This window comes from Serinus canaria, chromosome 8 (assembly GCF_022539315.1).
Source record: "Serinus canaria isolate serCan28SL12 chromosome 8, serCan2020, whole genome shotgun sequence".
Lineage (NCBI taxonomy): Eukaryota > Metazoa > Chordata > Aves > Passeriformes > Fringillidae > Serinus > Serinus canaria.
Window position 1 is genome coordinate 27,942,476 of NC_066322.1, and position 20,018 is coordinate 27,962,493.

The window sequence follows — 20,018 nt, forward strand, 5'->3', positions numbered from 1 at the left end:
GACTTTTCACATTTCCTGTGGGTGCCAGAGGAAGATGGGAGAGTCTGAGCTGTTTATCTGTATTTTATGGATTCAGTCCCTGGTACTGTATGCTACACAAAATGGGGCGAGGAGGGATCTGCTTCCTTTTAGCAATTTCTGCAACTTTTGTCCTCTTTTTCCTGGTTTCTCTTCCAGGCTTTGTAGAGCTCCTCTCTTCTTTCCCTACAGCAGCAAGCCTGAACCATCCTAGGAGTATCCTCTTTCCCAGCCTGCTGCTAATTAATTAATGAGTTTGGTTAGGCAAGTGTTTTAGATATAATGAGGCTGTAAAGTTAATAGCACAATGAAATAAGCAATGGCTGAGAAGCTCCTACGTCTGGTAGCTATTAGAGAGGCTTTGTGCAGATGGACGGGCTCATTTCTAGGAGCAATCTGCTCCCTGCAGCCGCCTAAGATCTTGTGTTCAATTATTATTTGTACTACACCAGGACTTAGGAGCTTTCCAGGGCAACAGGGTGGGGGAAAGCAAAAGTAAACAAATAATCTCCCTGAGAGCTCATAGAGGACCTGATTCAAGGTCTTTGAAATACCAGGGTGTTGTGGAGCTGTCTGCAGTTCAACATGTGCATTTCATTCTGAAATCAGACTGCCGTGATTCTGTTTAATTGTATCCATTCTGGATTAAATAAAACAGGAACAAGATGTATCTTCCTCTGGAATAAGCAGGACAAGCTCTGTTTAGATACAGGAGATTCTGGGCCCCTCTGGCAGGTTCTTTAATGGCATTCCTGTAGTGCAGCACACCATGGCCAGAGGCTGAGAGGGGCCACAGCCTCCATTCCTTCTGTGGCCATCCTCAAAACCCATGAAATACACTGAGCTGACTGCTGCTGCAATTCATGTCACCTTGAAGCTCTTGTGATCTGCTCATTTTTCCCCTCAGGTAAAAGTTATGGGGTTTTCTTCTAAAAGAGCTCTGAGGTACCAAGGGAGGTGTTGGAGCTGCACAGACAGAGGAGGGGGCTGAACTCCCCTGCATGGATTTCATAGTCATAGCATGGTATTTGCAGCCACTTGGTCTGGACACCCATTTGAATAAAAACATGGACTTTTTCAGAGCTGGAAAAAAATATGCTGCAGTCCCTGCCCCCTAAAAAAAAAAAAATCCACTCCTGTTTATTTAGAAATTGAAAAGTATCTTTGGAAAAAAAAAGCTGCTGTGCTGTAGCTGTAATTCACATGGGCATGCAGGAGTGGGACATCACTGGAGAAGGCATCAGTGGGAGCACCACTGCAGCCTTTGTTCCCTGTGCCTTTCCCAAGGAGCTGGGGAACGTCCCTGCACTACTGAGAGCTGCCCAGTGTGCTGGGCAAGCTGGAGCTGTGGCTGCCCCATCCCTGGGGGTGTTCAAGGCCAGGCTGGACAGGGCTTGGAGCAGCCTGGTCTAGAGGAAGGTGACCCTGCCCAGGGTTGAAATGAGATGAGCTTCAAGGTCCCTTCCAACCCAAACCATTCTGGGGTTCTAAGGCAGTGCTGCCCAGCTGTGCCTTTAGACTGTACATGCTCCACTCCACTGGAGTGGTTTTTGCCCCATCCCCCTCTGCAGTCACCAGCTGTTTCTTTCTCCACTATGCCAGTCTTTTCTTGCCCAACTGACTTAAAGAAGCAGTTCCAGTCCTGATGAGGCATTAGCTAGGAGCTCTGTAATCCTGCTGGTTCCATCTCTTCCCTCTGCCCTTGAGGGGTTCACACCTCCCTAATTCTAATCCCTGGGTTGTTCTCTGGAGGATCCCATGTTGGCTGTGCTTAGGAAAGGCAAAGGATGAAGTCTGGGGGCAGAAACCCAGCTGGGGTTTTTGTGCCACACCTGGTGACAGGGCCCTGAGCAGGGCACACCCCTCAGTGCCACTTCAGCCTGTGTGGAACAGTGGGATCACTCAGGAGAAGCAGGGAAAGGGAAAGAATGCTGCTCCACAGACAGCCCAGCAAAGGAAACACACCAGAAATGATGCAGAACACCCAAAGTTTACTTTTTCTTCCTGACAGCCACATGAATCACACCACAGCCTGAGCTGGAGCCAAGGGCTGTGAGTAGAAATCAGTTATTGCTTATTAACTTTTCATCTTTACCTCCAGTTATTCACATCTTCTGACCTTCTGCCTTTGCCCTGCCACAAACACACACAGGACATGCAAACCCACACTTGGCCTCTTGATTAAACTGGTGACTAATGTTCACCTTAATGAACATTACACAGTTTCTTTTAGTTTGCACTTTGGGGCCAGGAGCTCTTTAGGTGTCTGTCCCATTTGGGCTAAAGACTCTGGATCCTTCCTACCTTTGACAGATAGAGGTGGTGTACCTGAACTTCATTTAGTTTCTGTTCCTTGTGCATTATATTAGCCTGTAATGTGTGATGTACTACATAGTGTGACCCATTTCGCTTTCCTGCACCCTGCTCCTCCCATCATATGTCTTCTTTTTTTAAAAAAGCTCAAATCATCCATCTACCAGCATATCCTGCCAGAGGAGCAGGCTCTTCCTAGCACTGTGTCCCCATGTTAACCCTGACCGGCCACCTTACAGCCCTTCCCTACACAGTCATGGGAGAAATCCTCTCTCGGGTGAGGCTCAGCTGAGCAGAGCTGTGCTGTGGATCCGAGGGAATCCCTTTTACTATCCAGGGAGCAGAGCTGGAGCTGCAGCTGTGCTGAAGGGACTCCGGCATTGAGGCACTGTCCAGCAGACCTGTGTGTCTGGGATCATCTGTGCTTCCCTAGAAATGGCAGGGGGAAAGCATAAAGAACACACTTTACACAGTTTGTGCTGGATTTGGCAGCACAAAACTCAGGGCAGGTTAAACTCGTGGAGTTGAGTTACTACAGAAAGCCAAGGCGCTTGCAGAGCTCAGACCACCTGTGTTAAACACTTCCCTGGCCATTAAACCCGCGTCTAGACGAGGCCGCGGGGCCGCGCTGTGCTGCTGTTCAGAGCGACGGAGCAAAAACCACATCCTCACGTCCTGGCGCTGCAGGAAACTGGAATAACACCGGCGATATGAAAATAGCGTGTGAACAGCTCAGACCTCCCACGGCTCTGGAGCCCTTCCTTTCAACCTTCGCTCTGCCGTCCAAAACACTCCCGTGAAATCTCTCCCCCGAGTCGCTTTAGGCCGCAGCGCGGAGAGCAATTGGATTTAATGGCATTAAATGGATCCCCTCAGGCCGCAGTGTCAGACCACCTGCCTCGCTCGCACCCTGCGCACCCTCGACCTGATCGGGGCACGGGGAGGGCAAGGACGTTTAAAAATGTCTTTTAAAAAGGACACTGTGAGGCAGCAGCGTGTCCAAAGAAGAGGAGCAAGGCTCGTGAAGGTCTACAGAACACCCTGTGAGGGGCGGCTGCGGGAGCTGGGCGTGTGGAGCTCGGAGGAGCTCAGGGAGCTCATCGCTAACCACAGCTGGGCTCGGTGTGTTCTGCCGGGCCTGCAGTGGGAGAACCAGAGGAAATGGCCCTGCTGAGACAGGGGAGCTCAGATTAGATATGAGGGGAAAAAAATAAAAATCACAGGGCGGTCAGGCATTGGACCAGGCTGCCCAGGGAGGTGCTGGAGTCACCATCCCCGGCGGTGTTTAGGAGGAGTCCGGACCTGGCGCTGAGTTTAGCGGTTCCAGGGGCGCTGCTGGGCGCACGGCCGCACTGTTCCTTCCCACAGGCTTCCTCTAGCCCCGGCGGTTCACGGCTCCTGCTCCTGAGGGGGCCCGGAGGGTGGGTGAGCCCAACATGGCGGCCGGCGCTTCGCGGGCCGCGCCCCCGAGCGCTGAGGGCGCTGCGGCCGCCGGGCGGCAGGGGGCGCGCGAGGCGGGCGGCGCTGCCGGGCCGGCCGGGCGGAAGGACGGACGGACAGACAGACAGACGGAGCGGCCGGCGGGGCCCAGCGGCACCGGAGCCCCGGCTCGGCGGGGACAGGTGAACGGGGACGGGCGGACCGAGGGTAAGGGCTGCCGTGGGGTCTGACGGGCGGGCCGGGCCCTACCAGCCCCGCTGGGGACGCGGTGCCGCCCCCCGGGCCGGGCTGTGACCCACGGGCAGCGGGCGAAGCTCCCGCAGTGGCGGCCCTGGCTGTGCTGTTCCGCAGCCGGCGTTACCCGGGGCTCCCGCGTGTTAAAACCGCGCTCTGCCCGGTGCCCGGGGTCGGAGCGGCCTTGGGGGAGCGGGTAGAGCCGGGCTTCCTTCCCCGGGGGCTGCTGATGGCCCCTGGCTGTGCGGGGTGCCGGGCGGGCACTGGGAGGTGTCGCCTTGGGAGACTTCTGCCGTCGGGAGCAAAGCCCCGGCACCGCTGAGAGCCCTTCCCTCAGGCTCTGCTGGCCTGGGAGCTGGCGGGTAGGGCGCCTGGAAAGCCGGGAACAGCCGCTCTGTGAGCCGGTGTGTGTTTCAGGTGAATGCTCTGGATGCGGCTGTCATTCACTCCGCACGGAAGCTAAATGGGAATTCCGCCTCTTTCTGGGAGCGAATCCACATTGTCCTTTACTGCCAATCCCTCTGGCTTTCCCTACCGGGCTCCTGTCTCTTCCAGGGTGTTCTGTGTCTTACTTCTGACTTTGGCGTTTACAATCTGTTGAAAATAAGATACAAAAGGGTTAATGCTCTTAACTCATAGTTGCGTGAGTAATGGTTTGTTTTGGCTCCGGAGAGCCGCACCTGGGCACAGACCTTTACAGATGCTTTTGCCAGCTGGAGTTTCGATAGCCATTAAAAAAGCTGGAAGGCTCGGGGTGCCACAGGCGGCTCCGTGTTTGATCCGGAGAGGAGCTTCCCTGGAGAGGGGCGGTGTGTTTGCAGCTGGCTGTTGTACAGCAGGTCTCAGCTACATCCCAGGCGTGAGGATGACTCTGGTGTTGCAATATTCAGCATGAGAAGAGCATGGAGCTGTTGGAGCAAGTCCATGATAGACCATGAGGTTGATAAGGGCACTGGGGCTCCTCCCCTGTGGCTGGTAGAGTCGGGGTTGTTCTGCCTGGAGGAGATTGCATGGAGACCTCACAGAAGCCTTCCAGTATCTGAAGGGGCTACAGGGAAGCTGGAGAGGGACTCTTCATCAGGAAATGTGACAGGACAAGGTGGGAATGGCTGCAAATGGAACCTGGGGAAAATTAGGTGACTTGTGGAAGAAATTCTTCCTTGTGAGGGAGGGGAGGCACTGGCACAGGTTGCCCAGAGGAGCTGTGGCTGCCCTATCTCTGGAAGTGCCCAGAGCTAGGCTGGATGGGGCTTGGAACAGCCTGGGATAGTGGAAGGTGTCCCTGCCCATGGCAGGGGAGTGGAATGAGATGAGCTTTTAAAGTCTTTTCCAACCCAGACCATTCTATAGTTCTGTTCCTCTGTGTGTGTGTGTCTGAAGCCAAATATGTCCACGTGCATTTGGAGGAACCTGAGGCATCAGGCCAGCCCAGATGCTTTCAGGTGTCCTGAGTGAGAAATCATTGAGGTAGAATAACTAAATGAGGCACAGCTGGGAAGAGCAGAATGCAGAGAAATGCCCTGGGTGTGCCCAGGAGCAGCAGCTGCTGCCTTGCACACAGGTGAGGAGAATGAGCTGGGGCAGCCAGGGCAGAGCTCCCAGGTTTCTGTCTGGAGAGGAGAATGTTCTTCTGGGGGCAGCATGAATGCTTTTGTGCCAGGGAGCTCACTAAAGAAAAAAACAAGTTTATAGGTATGTGTTATTGCTGCATTGTGTTTCCTTTTCACCTATCAGCCCCTCTGTGTAGTGCTGGGAAGCTGCAGTTTAGATTTCCATAGCTTTCCTTTTATGTATTAAAGGTCCCATTTTTGGAATCAGTGCTGAAAAGGTGCAGATCCATGCCTGGCACCAGAGGGGAGAGAACGAGGAAGCTGCAAGCTCTGTAGTTAATTCAGTTCAGATTTTAGGTGGATCAGGACACAGAAATAATTAAAAGCCCCTCTTCCCCCCCATTTCAGGCTGCAGGGGTTGATGTACCCTCACTTGGCACTCTCTGGAGGGTTAAAGGAGCCAGGGAACTGTAACAGACTTCTGACCTCAGGGCTCCTGGGAGACCTAACTGGAGACACTGGTGAGGGGCCAGAGCAGCAGCTTGGGTGGAACAGCTGTGCTGGGGAGCTGGGAGACTCCTGTGCTGTTGCCTCCCTGAAGCCTCAGGTCATGGCTGGGGACAACCACAATAAAGCAATTCTCCAGCTGCAAAAAATAAAAAGCTTGGGGGTAGGCAATGTCCCCCACTTTCCCTGAAAACCGAAGGTTTGCTCTGTCCCTCTGATTCCTGAGGAAGGTTTGCTGACTTCTGTGTGCAGACAGGTTCAGGTCTCACCCATGGCCTGTGATCACAAGGCCTGATGACAGAGCATGTGCTGGGTCAGTGTTTTCCAAAAAAGCCTCTGCAATCAGTGTGTTTGTTTTACTGGTTTTGTGTGTGAGGAAACAGCACAGAAATCTGTGTCAGCCTCCTCCTGACAGGCTGTAGGAGGAAGGAAGGGTTGGCAGGCAGAAGGAATATTTGTCACATGGAGAGAAGGTAATCAAGGGGGAAAACATGCTCCTGGAGGAGGCTACCTGGCTGTAGGGAACCTCCTGAAATCCAGCTTGTAACCCTTCCTCCTTCACTGAATTCTTCTCTGGCTTGGAGAGTTGAGGAATGGTGTTTGTAAGAAGGCCAGGGGCTCCTTGTGGAGTGGCAGTGACACTTCCTAACTGCTGGCTGTGCTTAGTGTCAGTTAAACCCTTGGAGTGGGTGTCTGTGTGGCTGTGGGTGTTGGTGGAGCTCAGCTCGGCAGCCAAGTCAGGGATGGGCTGTGGGTGCTGATCTATGTCAGAGTTGCTGGTGATGCTGACACAGGTGCCATTGCAGTCCAAGCCCCACTGCTGAGAGCTGCTCACCTGTTGATCCAAACCCTTTTGTGGACACTGGGTTTCCTTTACAAAGTAAACTTTGGGGATTCATTCTTGTCCTTAAACTCAAGGGGGGGATACTGGCAGGAGGAGGTTCTTCATGGCTGTTCTGTGCTTTGCAGAAAATGCTCTGAACGTGACCTGGACAGCACCTGCTGGAACTAAACCTTCCCAAAGCAAATCCTCCTCCAGCCAGGGCCTGTTTGTGGTGAGCAGGGCACCTGTGCAAGGGATGGGCTCGGAGAACAGTGCTTTGAAGAGCTACAGCCTGGAGGAGCCGGCCCTGACGCTGCCCAGCGGGAACACCCTCTACCCGGCCGTGCTGCAGGATGGCAAACGCGCCTCCGTGTTCGTGTACAAGAGGGACAGCCAGGAGAAGGTCAACAAAGCTGCCAAGGTACTGCATGTGCCTGGGACACACTGCACAGCTCTCCCTCCTTCTCTTGGCAGGATGGGAATCTGTTAACGGGGTCAAAGCCTTGGGAGTGAGGGCAGGAGGAAAGTGGAAGCCAGCCTGGCCATGGGGCAGAAGGGGGTTGGCAGCTGCCGAGGTCATGTGCTGCATGCTGAGGGCAGCAATGTTCAGGCAATGCAGTGTTCAGACAGCCTTTGCAAGGTGCTGCCTCCTCCTACTGATTCAAGTCAGGGTCTTTCTTGGGTGAAACCCACGCAAAAGACCATATTTATTATGAGTAAGGCTTTTATTCTGTGTAAGATTTTTCTCCATCCAGTGCCAGCAGGGAATTTTCAAGACAGATGGAGACAAGAACATGCAGTGACAGGACAAGGGGAAATGACTTCAGACTGAGAGAGAGAGTAGGTTTAGATTGGATATAGGGGAAGAAATTCTTCTCTGTGAGGGTGGTGAGGCCCTGGCACAGGTTGCCCACAAAGCTGTGGCTGCCTCTGAATCCTTGGAAGTGTCAAGGCCAGGCTGGGCAGGGCTTGGAGCAACCTGGGATAGTGGAAGGTGTCCCTGCCCATGGGAGGGGGATGGAACAAGATAGTCTTTATGGTCCTTCCAACCCAGACCATTCTATGATTCTGTTTCATTGTATTATAAAAAATTCTGCAGTCTGAGCAAGGAATTTTGCTGGGTGCTTGGTGAGGAGCAGGGATGGGCTGTCTGAATTCCATGAGACAGCATGGCTAAGGGGGCAGGACTAAGCTGTGCACCTGGAGGAGCTGCCTCAGAGGAGGTCTAACAGACATCTTTGTTCCTGGAAGCACCTGAAAACCTTGCGCCACCCTTGCCTCCTGCGCTTCTTCTCCTGCACCGTGGAAGCCAACGGGATCCACCTGGTCACAGAGCGGGTGAAACCCCTGGAGATGGTCCTGGAGACACTCTCTGCTGCAGAAATCTGTGCAGGCATCTACGATGTGTTGCTGGCACTCATCTTCCTCCATGACAGGGTAGGTAGCCCTGGCAGCATCAGCAGGCTCTGCTGTGTGACAGGAGAGTGTTGTACGTGGCCTTGTCTGGGTGACTCACTGCTGATTCCTCCCAAAAGGACAGACACGTGCCCCCACAGTTCTACTAGGCTGAAACTGCTAAACTTGCCTGCTTTGGAGGAGGGAGGGTAATTAAAAATGTTGTGGAAATGAGGGAAGAAGCAGTTCTCAGTTCATGGATCTGCTTGTAGTACTTCTTGCTTTAGGGAACTGGGATTGCTTGGCCTTGGTGTTTGTGTACAGCTCATGCCAGAGATTGGTGTCACTGCTGTCCTGTCTGGGAACTGTGTGTTTGCCCAGGACTGCAGGTAAATCCCAGCTCAGACTGTAGCTCTGGGGTTTTATGTTCACAGTTGGAGAACTTCCCTGGATTTTCAGTTGCATTGCAGGGGCTGTGACAATTAGGGCTTTGTCTGCTCTAAAACCCTGGCCCTCCTGCCTGGCACCTGCTGGTCACCCACAAAGTCCCAGAGGAGCTGTGTCATTTTTGGCAGCTTTCCCTCAGCCCCCTGCAGTACCTAATTAAGATTCTACATCTTCATTAAGATTAAGATTCTACATCTTCATCTATCCCCCAAGCCAGTTACCCTTTTTTTGGTTTTTATGTTTTAGGGAAACCTAACACATAACAACGTGTGTTTGTCATCCGTGTTTGTGAGTGAGGATGGGCACTGGAAGCTGGGAGGAATGGAAACAGTCTGTAAATTCAGTGAAGCCACCCCAGAGGTAAGAGCCAAGCCAAGTGCACCCTGGATGGCCAGGGGAGGATTCTTGGCCTGTGGAATCTGGCCATCTATGGGGGTGAAGGCCCAAGTCCTTCCACTTAGCTGGATTTGCTATTAAATGTGTTGGCTCACTTCCAGCTCTGTCCTAGATCTTGGCTCTGAGGACACCGTTACTATAAACTAAAATGTCCACACAAATTAATTCTCCATTAGCCAAAACACTGCTGCTTTTCTAAGGGGCACTGCTGGCTGGAGAGTGAGAAATCTTTGCTCTTCTGGACTGATATAAAAATTTAAAAAGAGCAGGAAGATTCAGGTTGAAACAAGCCATTAAGGAAAATAATTTAAATGCCTCCTTAGCTTGTCCTGGTGGCGTTTTCACTGCTTGGTAGCAGAAAGAACAATTCCTGTTTTGATTTCTGCTGCCTGCTGTGCAGAGTCAGCCTGCCCTGGGTGCCAGCAGAAGGGGCAGGGGCACAGCTGCTGCCATCCCCTAGCCCCGGCCCAGGGGCACAGCCTGCTCTGCTGCTTGTCACTGAGGGGACAGGGAGGCAGCTCATGGCCCTCTCTTGTCACTGAGGGGACAGGGAGGCAGCTCATGGCCCTCTCTTGTCACTGAGGGGACAGGGAGGCAGCTCATGGCCCTCTCTTGTCACTGAGGGGACAGGGAGGCAGCTCATGGCCCCCTCTTGTCACTGAGGGGACAGGGAGGCAGCTCATGGCCCCCTCTTGTCACTGAGGGGACAGGGAGGCAGCTCATGGCCCCCTCTTGTCACTGAGGGGACAGGGAGGCAGCTCATGGCCCCCTCTTGTCACTGAGGGGACAGGGAGGCAGCTCATGGCCCCCTCTTGTCACTGAGGGGACAGGGAGGCAGCTCATGGCCCTCTCTTGTCACTGAGGGGACAGGGAGGCAGCTCATGGCCCCCTCTTGTCACTGAGGGGACAGGGAGGCAGCTCATGGCCCCCTCTTGTCCTTGCAGTTCCTCTGTCACGTGAGGTCGGTGCGAGACCAGTCGTGCATCCCCTGTGAGGAGATGGTGAGTGACAGCTCAAGGGGCCAGCAAAGAAATACCTGCTGGTCAGAAAATACTTTTACATTCATGTTGTATTTCCTCATGTCTATATGGCATGGAAGTGGCTCTTGGATATTATCTGAGGTTTCCTCTGTTCCTTTTGTCCCTCCTCTGTCCCATCGCTGCTTTGGGAATGGTGTTGGGCACAGGTAATGCTACTTTTCAAACTCTTTGTGTTGCTTCTAAATCACCAAAGTTTTGCAAAAATCAGAGTAGTTGCTGAGAGTGCCCAGATCACTGTGGTCCCGTGGTTGTGTAATTTCAGCACAGCCTTTTTCCTACCTGTTAGTCACTTCCTAGCCATTGAGAATCCTTGGAGCTGCTTCTGCTGAAGGAGCACACTTCTGCTCTCTAATTACTGCCTGTTTCCATAGAAATGCTGAAAGCTGTTGACTGCCTGCATTCATCAGGGAGTTGTTTCATCATGATGGAGTTGCTCCCTTGGGTTATAAATTCCCCAGTGGAGGTTTTTTTAGCATAATATTCTACTTGTAGGGTACACAGTAGAGCTTTGGTGCTATAAAAAGAACTAGAGAGTGTATATGGTGGGGTGTGGGAATAAAGACTTATGGAAAACACTACATATTTCATAAGCTCCTGCCTTGCTGCGTTTTTTTCTTTTTTTGTTTTGTTTTGTTTTCAGTCTGCAGACTTCAAAATCCTGCCCAGCAGCTACGGGCATGCGAGGGACGCCTACGCATTTGGGACAACAGTTGAGAATCTCCTGACAGTTCTCAATGATCAGGGTGAGAATGACACTGGTTTGTTTTGCTGGTGACCGGCCCTGTGCTTCACTCCTTGGGTGGTTGAATATTCCACCTTGCTCTGCAGCTGGCAGGAGTGCTGTGGGCTCAGTGGCCAGTCTTGTTCCTTGTTTGCAGACTTTTTCCTGTGTTCCCCTTTTCCTGTGGGGAAGTGGTCAGGTGTGGCTGGAGGTCACCAGCCCGTGTGACACGAGCACTCCCAAACCTGCTCTGGTCCTGCCAAGGGTTATGGATGTGGCAAGTGGGTCTTGAGAGCCACAGCTGAGCAGGGGCTGCCACTTCCAGCAGAGAGGCAGCAGGAGGTTTCTTGGGAGAACAGTAGCACTCCTTGGAGGCCCAGTAGCCAGGCAGGTTAGGAAGGGAAATGGAAATGCTGTTTTCCCCTTCCTTCTGCACTTTTGCTAAAAATAAGTTTTGAGGGGGGTGGAGGAGTCCCGAATGTATCTTGTTCAGTGTGGAGAGAGAAATCTAACTGTAGGTGCTCTGGATTTCAGTTTCAGCAGATATTCTCTCCAGCTTTCAGCAAACCTTGCACTGTACACTGCTGAATCCAGACCCAAAGTGTCGCCCACCACTCTCCAGCCTATTGTCTCACGAGTTCTTCAGGTAAGGACAGGAATACCAGGCCTCTCTTGGTCTTGATACTGCTTTGAAGGTGGGATGGGAGTGCAGACTTAATCCCTGCATCTTGCAGGGATCTTTGACAAAGAGGTTCTTTGAATTAGGAAGGGTGTTACCAGCCCTCCCAAAGAGGTGCTGAGCAGCAGCCTTCAGCTGTCACCTCCTTGCTGGCACTCTTGATCCACCAGCATTTTACTTGGGTCCCTCTGTCTGTTTTCTCTGCTAAAGGAGTGGTGGGGGGTTTCAGTCTCTTCACAGTGGGTGGTTTAAGCATCAGTAAGGATTACACTTGACAGCTTTTGGTTTTGTGCTTAGGAATGATTTTCTGGAAGTTGTGAATTTTCTGAAGACCTTAACGCTAAAGTCTGAGGAGGAGAAAACTGAATTTTTCAAGTAAGTGAAATAACTGTAATGTGGAAGCTTCTTATTTCAGAATGATAAAGCTCACTTCTGCAAATGGATTGTGGGGTGACCTGGGAAGGCTCCTGGCAAGAGGTGCTTCCTCAGGTGACAGATTTGGTGGCTTTGGCAGAACCTTGTTCACTCTGTAACACTTTGGGTACTCCAGCCAAAGTAAGAGCCCTATCAAAGAGGAAACTCCCCACCTCTCATTTCCCAATTCCTTGTGACTGGTTTGGTGTTTGGGAGGAGCAGTCCCTGCTGGATTCTGCAGCATCCTGAGGCTCCCCAGCCTCCAGAGGGATGCAGCTGCCAATGAGAGAGTTTGCAGTAAGACTTGCTGGGTGAATTAATCACGTGGTGCCAAGAATAAAGCTGTTGCCTGTAATGGATGTCTCAGCTGCAGTAGTGGAACATCTTGCAGTAAATCCCACTGTTGTGGTCCCCAGGAATTTTTCTGTCAGGATATTTTCTGTTTAATCATGGCATTATCTAGGCCTGAAAAGGGGAGAAGCTGATTTTTTCTTTTTCCATATAAAAGAGCCTTGGTGTTCTCGCAGAGCTGTTTTCCTGCTTATTTTATACATCAGTTATTTTTAATGAATTTGAGGTTTAAGTGGAGAACTAAGAGGAGAATGGGGATCCTTAGCAGGAGCATTCAGAGTGTCTCTCACTATCTCTGTGTCAGCAGTTTACTGAGGGAAGGGATGAACACTTTGCTTAAAGACTGGGGAGTGCTGCCCTTTCATCAGGCAGAGGGGCCTTCCCAGCATGTGCACCCTCTCTTGGTCTCCTCCAAGCACAGAGAGAAAGCAGTTAAGTGATAATTATTATTTTAAAAATGAAAATCTGACAGACAAGAGCAGCTGCACAAAATTAAACTCTGATAAACTCAATCTGTTGGCCTCATTAGATGGAAGTGGTTTCAAAATTGGATTTCCTTTGTGTAAGGGAATCTTCCCTTGTGTGGTAGGTAGAACAGCCTTTTCCAAAGCAGCAGGAAAATCCTTGCAATGGACCAGGGTGTGGAGTGAGAGGAGAACTCTCTGCTGCAGTTCTGAGTGTAGCTGTTCACAGGAGATGCCAGCAGCTCTGAGGCAGTTTGATGGCCCAGCAGCTTCCTGTGCCAGCTGGATGTGCTTGTGCCGGCCTGTGATCCGGGTGTGGGGTGTTACAGGATGTGGTTCTGGCTCCTGGTTTGTGCTGTCTTTGCCTCAGGCAGGAGCAGAGGCTTCTCTCTGTAGGTCAGAGTGCAGACAGAGGAAGAGGCTGCAGTGGGACACTGGCTCTGGATGAGTCAGACACAAAAAGGGGAAAATGATATTAAGGAAAACAGGCATAAATGCATGGAAGGCTGCCTTGATATTAATTGCTGTCTCCTGGAATGCAGATTCCTGCTGGACAGGGTGGCTGGCTTGTCAGAGGAGCTGATAGCATCACGGCTGGTGCCTCTCCTGCTCAATCAGCTCGTGTTTGCAGAACCTGTAGCTGTCAAGAGTTTTCTTCCTCATCTGCTGGGCCCAAAGAAAGGTGACCTTTAAATACTTCCTCATCACAATTATTCCTGACAAGTTTGGAATGAATTCAGAGCAGTTGTTTCATTGGATCAAGGGAATACTGGTGTTTCCCTAAGCAGAAAAAATGCTGTAAGAGACAGAACTGGACAGGACAGTTCTCTGTGCTTCCTGCTTTGCACTGCTCTGCTGATGCTGGGAGGAGAATTAGCAATGATCCTGGTGTCACCACTCAGTAGCTTCTGGGTGAGCTGTCTCTTGTGGGTGAAGCAGCCTTTTCCCATCCTCACCTCTGTTCCCTAGAGCAAAGTGGGGAGAGCCAGACCAGCTGCCTGCTGTCACCAGCCCTGTTCCAGGCCCACGTCATCCCTGTGCTGCTGAAGCTCTTTGAGGTGCACGAGGAGCACGTGAGGATGGTGCTGCTGTCTCACATCCACGCCTACGCCGAGCTGTTCTCTCGGGAGGAGCTGAAGAACATCATACTGCCACAGGTCAGGGCAGCACAGTGGGTGGTGGGACAGACAGACACCAGAGATCTCTGCAGCCAGGTCGTGGAACTTGTGGGTTATTGCAGAGGGCCTGGGTGCAGGGCCCTGCTGGGAGCTGCCATCACAGCTCAGAGCAGGGAAGAGAAGTAAAGAGAGAGAAGGCAAGAGCTTGGTAAAGAGGATGAGAGAGTGAGGAAGAGTAAAAGAGAGAGAAGTTCCAGTTCCAATACCATAAATCTTCTGTGCTGAACATTCTAATTCTCACTAACCAATCTAAGATACAAATCCTATAGCATTTACATACAGCCTGTAAGAATCATTACATGACCATCCTGTGTTACATTTTAAACCCTAAAAACTCCTCTTTGGGCCCCTCCTGCCAAGCTAGCAGGGTCTGCTCTGACTGTTGGAGCTGTCTGCAAGCAGAGGGTATTGTTTCATCAAAAGGGAATCACCTTCAGCCAGCCATACCATTGTTTTCCAGTTGTTCAGTAACTAAGGTATCTCAGAGCTTGCTTTCATTTCAATCTCACTTATAGTTTCCATATCTCAAAATCTTTTGCCAGGCAATCATATTTATAAGGCTTTCCTGTTTCATCTTCCCCAAAATATGGGACTTCACAGAATGACTGAATGGTTTGGGTTGGAAGGGACTCTAAGGACCATCTAATCTAATCTAATCTAATCTAATCTAATCTAATCTAATCTAATCTAATCTAATCTAATCTAATCTAATCTAATCTAATCTAATCCAATCCCCCTGCCACAGACAGGGACACCTTCCACTAGAGCAGGTTGCTCAGAGCCCCTTTCACCCACTAGGATCAGCCACCCTACTTAATTGGTAGCACAAAGTGGAAGGCTGATTTTATACTAGGAAACAACATCCAGTCTCTTATAAGAGCTGTAGGGGATTAGAAGTGAGATGTGCTGTAAAAGTAGCACTTGAGGAGGCAAGCAGTGCAAAACCAGAGTTTTCTGCTGTGCTGACATCAGTGTGTTGTTGGTGCAGGTGTTGCTGGGCCTGCGGGACACCAGTGACTCCATCGTGGCCATAACCCTGCACAGCCTGGCTGTCCTCGTCTCCCTGCTTGGGCCTGAAGTGGTTGTGGGTGGAGAAAGAACAAAGATCTTCAAAAGCTCTGCACCAAGTTTCATGAAAACTGCTGATCTCTCCCCAGAAGGTAAAAGATACAGTCAGAGTGTTCTTGGGATGCTCACCTGTTCTGTCCAAGCAGCATAGGCTGAATTTCTTGGATTAAATCTGTTCCTGGTGACAGGTTAATTGAAAAACAAAAGCTGATTTGCAGCCAAACTTGGATTTTAAGTTAGGGGCTATTAGCAGATACCAGAGTTGATATCAGAAGAATAGCTATATAAAAGTATTTTAAATACACCAAATATATTGGGAAGAAGTGAAACCTCTTCTTCAGTTAAGAGTAATATATGTGTGTGTGTGTGTCTTTTGTGGAAAAACTGTCTTTTCTTTCTGAAGGACTTATATAGGCAGTTATTTAATATTCCCTCTGTCCTTTCTGTTCTTAAAACGAGTAAATCTCACGTTCTTCCCCCAATTTCTATTCATAGATTGGAAAAGGAATACGAACTTCCCTATTTTATCAGCTCTCTGGAGGCTTTTCAGCTAATGCAAGTGAAGACAGTAGCCCCTGCACCTGCTAGATAACTTGGAACCAAGTGTAAGGGAAAGCTTCTCTGGATATTGAAACTAAGAATGTTTATAACAAGGGAAAAGTCAGCATCTGTGCAACTTTAGATGTAGAGATAGCAAATGCAATACATGACAGATCAGTTTAAGTGCTTGCTTCCTGTTTATGTGTGTACTGGCAGCTACCACCCTTCATTAAAGTCTGTGGATGGCTCACTGCATTAGTTTCTTTACATTATTTATTTTAGCAGACTGTAGTAAATAAACCACTTTGGATCACAGGCTGAAACCAGGTTTATTTTTCAGAATATACTTAAAATTAACTGATTTAACTATTGATAAACAACAAAACCCCCACCTTTGTCCTCAACAGTGAGTGATGATCTGCAAAAAGCAGTACAGGAGGCTGAGCGTATGATGCTTAACGAGCTGTTTGCTCAAGCCTTTCAAAGGAGGGCACTGGGGGAGGGGGTGTTCCTTGCAGTCCTTTCCCATGGGCCACACCTGTGTCTGGTGGCACTGGTGATCCCTAGCCTAGGCAGGCACAGCTGGCTGGGAACACACATGGGCCCTGTGGAAGGAAGTGACCCAAACTGTGCCATTTAGAAGTGGTGGCAACAGAGTCCCACACAGCTGAGGCTGGTAAAACATCACCAGTACTGATCATACCCTGCAGCTCCCAAAAATGACTTGCAACCACATGCTTGCCAAGCTGGCATCACTGAGCCAGGGAAATACACCTGCCTTGGGCAGCTCCAAAGCATGGCCTCAACTGCCCACCACCCACCTCACCTCAGGCTGGGATATGAGGGCAGCTGGCAGTCAGCCTTCAGAGTAGAGACTCTCATTCCAGGAAGCTGCTGAGCCCATGCCCAGGCATGGAAAGGGCTTGGTGTAGTGTCATGAGTTATGCTTGGATTGCTGTGAGCGAGTGCAGTGCTTTTGTATAAGGCAGGTCCAGGGGATTTGTGATGCAGTTGGGATTTTGGATCCAGCCAGGTGGCAAACAGCATTTTTAAAGCATCTGCTCTGATCCTAATCAGTTTATTCATGGTGTGTTTCTTGAAAGAACATCTCAGTGAAAGCTGACCATGTACAGTTGCCATAACTTTGTAGTGACACGAGCTGCAGGCAGCAGGAACAGAGGAGTATTGTGTTCTATAGGGATCAGGAGGTGCAGCTGTTGGATTGCTGTGCCAGGCCTCAGTGTTGTTCAAAAAGAACATTCCAGTGCTGCAGGCAGTTCAGCTCAGACTGACAGCACACCTTGTGGACTTGTGTCCTTTCTTTTCCTTTATCCTGGCAGGCTCCCCCAGTCACGGAGTGATCAGTCAGAGAAACCAAACCTCTCAGCCCCTGAAGAGCAATCCCAGCTCATTCCCCAGCTCTGGCAAAAAGCTTCCTGTGCAACATGACAATCCCCTGGCTTCACAGACAGGTAAAACGTGTCCTAGTGCTTCCTTTCAGAAATCCAGTGTTCCCCATGGAAGTGTTGCTTGAAAAGATGTGCCTTTTCCCCCCATGTGCTGATCTGAAAGTCAGTGAACCACAGAAGGCAACAGTGAAGGAGGGGGAGTGTGATCCTTAATATCCTAGGGAAAAGCTCTTTGGGAAGATGACATACTGGGCACCTGGACTTGAATTTGTTTTGTTATGGCAGATTCTGTGCTGTGCTTTCACCCCTCACAGCTCAGCAGATACTCTGCATTTAGAGGGCACCTCATTCTGACAGAGCTGACTCTGTGTCCTTCCATGGCCTTTTCTCAGTCAGCTCGTGCTTATCAGCACTCAGCTTGTATTGCCCCAGGGCTCTGAGGTGAATTTCCTCCTTTGCAAGCAGGAAGGTGTCCCTGCTTTCTAATCCAAAAGGATTTCTTTCCAATCAATTACTGGCTTCTTCCCATGCCAGGTGGTGCCTGTAATGTCAAGAAGTTTTAGACATAACTCCAACTCTGCCTGCACTTGCTCTCTTTAAATGGGTAGGTAACACCTTTGTCTTCCACAGGTGAGCAAGGCACTCAGCCCCCCCTGAATGGAATTCCTGGAAGCATTAATACACTGGGGAGCAGCAGGAGCTCTTTGACTACCTCAGAAAAGCCAGCAGAGGAGTGGCCAGACTGGAGTGAGCCAGAGGAGACAGATCCTGAGAAAACTGTGAACATTCAGATCCAGCCCCGGGAGCTGCGGGGCAGCACGGGACCTTATTTTGCTGATCATGATGTAGATGAGAAGCCTTGGGATGACTTTGAACCCAGGAGCCCCAGTCCTAAACTGTCCTCAGGAAAGTGCCCCACTGTGACACAGGCTGATGCAGCTGAAAGGCCTCTGCCAGGTACCCAGCAACTGAGCAAAGAATTCAAAAGCCTCAGACTGAGTCCCCCCACAAAACCTTGCCCTGGGAACAGCTGGAGCAATGACAAGTGGGACCACGAGGAACAACTGGGAGAAACTGTGTTGCCAAAAACCTTTCAGGAAAGGCTGAAGTCTTCATCAGAGTCTGGCCTGGGAGAAGAATTCACAATCAAAGTGAAGAGGAAACCTGTGCAAGACCCAGAGCTGGACTGGTTTGCTGACATGATCCCAGACATTAAACCTTCTTCCTCCCTCTTGATTTTACCTGAGGCAAGGACTGAAGCAGTTATTCCCACTCACTCAGGTGGGGTGTCCAGCAGAGAAGGGGTCTCCCAGACTGTGCTGTTTTCATCCAAATTTGCAGCAGCTGATGTGATTGAGGTAAGAGGCTGGAGGTTTAGGTGACTGCAGCCCTGAGAGGCTCCTCAGCACACAGCATCTTAGCAGGCACCAGGTACTGCAGTGGGCACTTGATAGAGCAAAGAGAGCTCTGTTAGGGAACAGGGAATGGACTCCATTTGTACACTACTACAAGCACTAAGGAGTTTTAGCTCCAGCTTTTACTCTGTGCTGCTCTATCCTGGAATCCTGTGATCTGTTAAGGAGAGTTTTGGTTTGTCAAGACAGGTAAAACAAGGCTGGATCCTGGCTGCTGAACAGACATGGTCCCATCCACAAACAGAAGGGGCTTTCAGGCACAGAGAGTGCTCAGGACTCTGATGTGTTTTTCCTGACTCTTTAGCAAAACATAATAGCATTATAAATTAAGGTCCAGGAAACCTGAACCTCTGGATTACAGAGTAAAGATTTTTTGGGTGTGTTGTTTTCATGAAAGAATAGCTGAAACATTTCTCTATTTCAGAGACAAGGGGGGGGAATCACAAAACTGGAGTTTCTTTAAGCAGATAAATCCCTGTAGCCCAATCAGGGAGACTCCAAGGACCATTGCTGTTTCCTAGGGGGGGGAAGGCAGCATTCCCACTTGAACATGTAACTCCCTTAAGGAACAGGTGTTGACTTCAAGTTGTTTTGCTCATTCAGCCTCAAGAGAGCTACCCCAGGGACAGCAGGGAGCATGGGGAGAGGAGCCTGGGCTGTAAACTGAAGTTGTTTATGATGTTTGAAAGTGGCACAGTGTCCTGTGACTGTCATGACCCCAGCCCCATTTTGGGGGGAAGGCAGTGAGCTTTGTGTCAGTGAGAAGGGGAGATTTACTTAGTGTAATACAAGAAAACAGCTCTTTCCTAGGGGAAAGATATCATCTAATGTATGGCATCCTCTTTTTAATGGAAAGTGGGTTTGACACAAAAAGTAAAAAAAAAAAAAAAGACTCCCTGTTAAGTCTGTTTTTGAACTACAAGAGGAATCAGCTTAAAGACAAAGTTCTTTAAGACTAGAAGCTGAAAATACTGACATTTCATTTTTGGGCTTTGTGGTTGGATGCTCTGCCATCCCAAGCCACACAAGGCTCCTGCCTGGCTCCTGGGCCTGTGCTAAGCACACAAGTACATTCCACATCCCTTAATCTTGATAATTTTATGTGATTCTAGGCTGAAGCTACAGGCTGGGGTGAAGAAGAGGAGTTGAACTGGGAAGATGATACAAACTGGTAACAGTTCTGAAGGAGACCAAGGTGATTTATGGTGTGTTGGAGCCTGTGACAGGAGTTGCTGCTTCCCCAGTACAATGGATAAAGTACCTCAGCGCTGCTTTAGCCACAAGGCAGGCACTTGCTGCACAGCCACAAGATCCTGTGGGGCCTGAGCTCTTGCCAGGGATGCTCCTTCCCAGTCTGTGCCAAAAGCTGCAGGGGTGAGCCTGCACTCCAGCAGTATGCCCAGCTGTGGTGCTGCCCCTGCTCCCAGAGAGAGGACAGTGTGAGGGTGGTGATGGTGCTGATGTGCTACTGCAGGCCAAGAGTGGTGGAGGAGATTGATCCAGAACTCACCCCTTCCCTGGAAAACTGCTGACAATAAATCAAAGTCACACTGAGTTTCTTGGTTAATGTGCCTTTTTCCTTTGATTTTCCTGTTTGTTTTTTTCCTTTCCCAGAA

General features: G+C 50.3%; 1 protein-coding gene across 4 annotated transcripts; it reads left to right on the forward strand.

The window, feature by feature from the left end:
- The first annotated feature begins 3,845 nt into the window (after positions 1–3,845).
- On the forward strand, positions 3,846–19,956 carry SCYL3 (SCY1 like pseudokinase 3). 4 transcript variants are annotated; one of them, XM_009098445.3, is made up of 14 exons: positions 3,846–3,953; positions 7,032–7,306; positions 8,137–8,322; positions 8,974–9,087; positions 10,068–10,124; positions 10,804–10,906; positions 11,419–11,530; positions 11,861–11,938; positions 13,335–13,474; positions 13,762–13,949; positions 14,959–15,130; positions 16,919–17,050; positions 17,618–18,345; positions 19,515–19,956. In XM_009098445.3, exons 2-14 carry the CDS (start codon positions 7,142–7,144, stop codon positions 19,575–19,577), a joined length of 2,238 nt encoding a protein of 745 aa, XP_009096693.1. In that variant the 5' UTR covers positions 3,846–3,953; positions 7,032–7,141; the 3' UTR covers positions 19,578–19,956. The 4 variants fall into 4 exon arrangements, with proteins under 4 accessions (XP_009096693.1, XP_018779025.1, XP_018779024.2 ...); XM_018923480.3 differs by having other exon boundaries at positions 3,857–3,978; XM_018923479.3 differs by lacking the exon at positions 3,846–3,953 and adding an exon at positions 4,969–5,104.
- The last annotated feature ends 62 nt before the right edge of the window (positions 19,957–20,018 follow it).

Bases quoted from the DNA above. Each gene is read 5' to 3' on its own strand.
- SCYL3 (XM_009098445.3), top strand. From the start codon at position 7,142: ATGGGCTCGGAGAACAGTGCTTTGAAGAGCTACAGCCTGGAGGAGCCG. The intron at 15,131-16,918 runs GTAAAAGATACA...TTATCCTGGCAG, and splicing joins TGCTGATCTCTCCCCAGAAG to GCTCCCCCAGTCACGGAGTG. The intron at 18,346-19,514 runs GTAAGAGGCTGG...ATGTGATTCTAG, and splicing joins CAGCAGCTGATGTGATTGAG to GCTGAAGCTACAGGCTGGGG.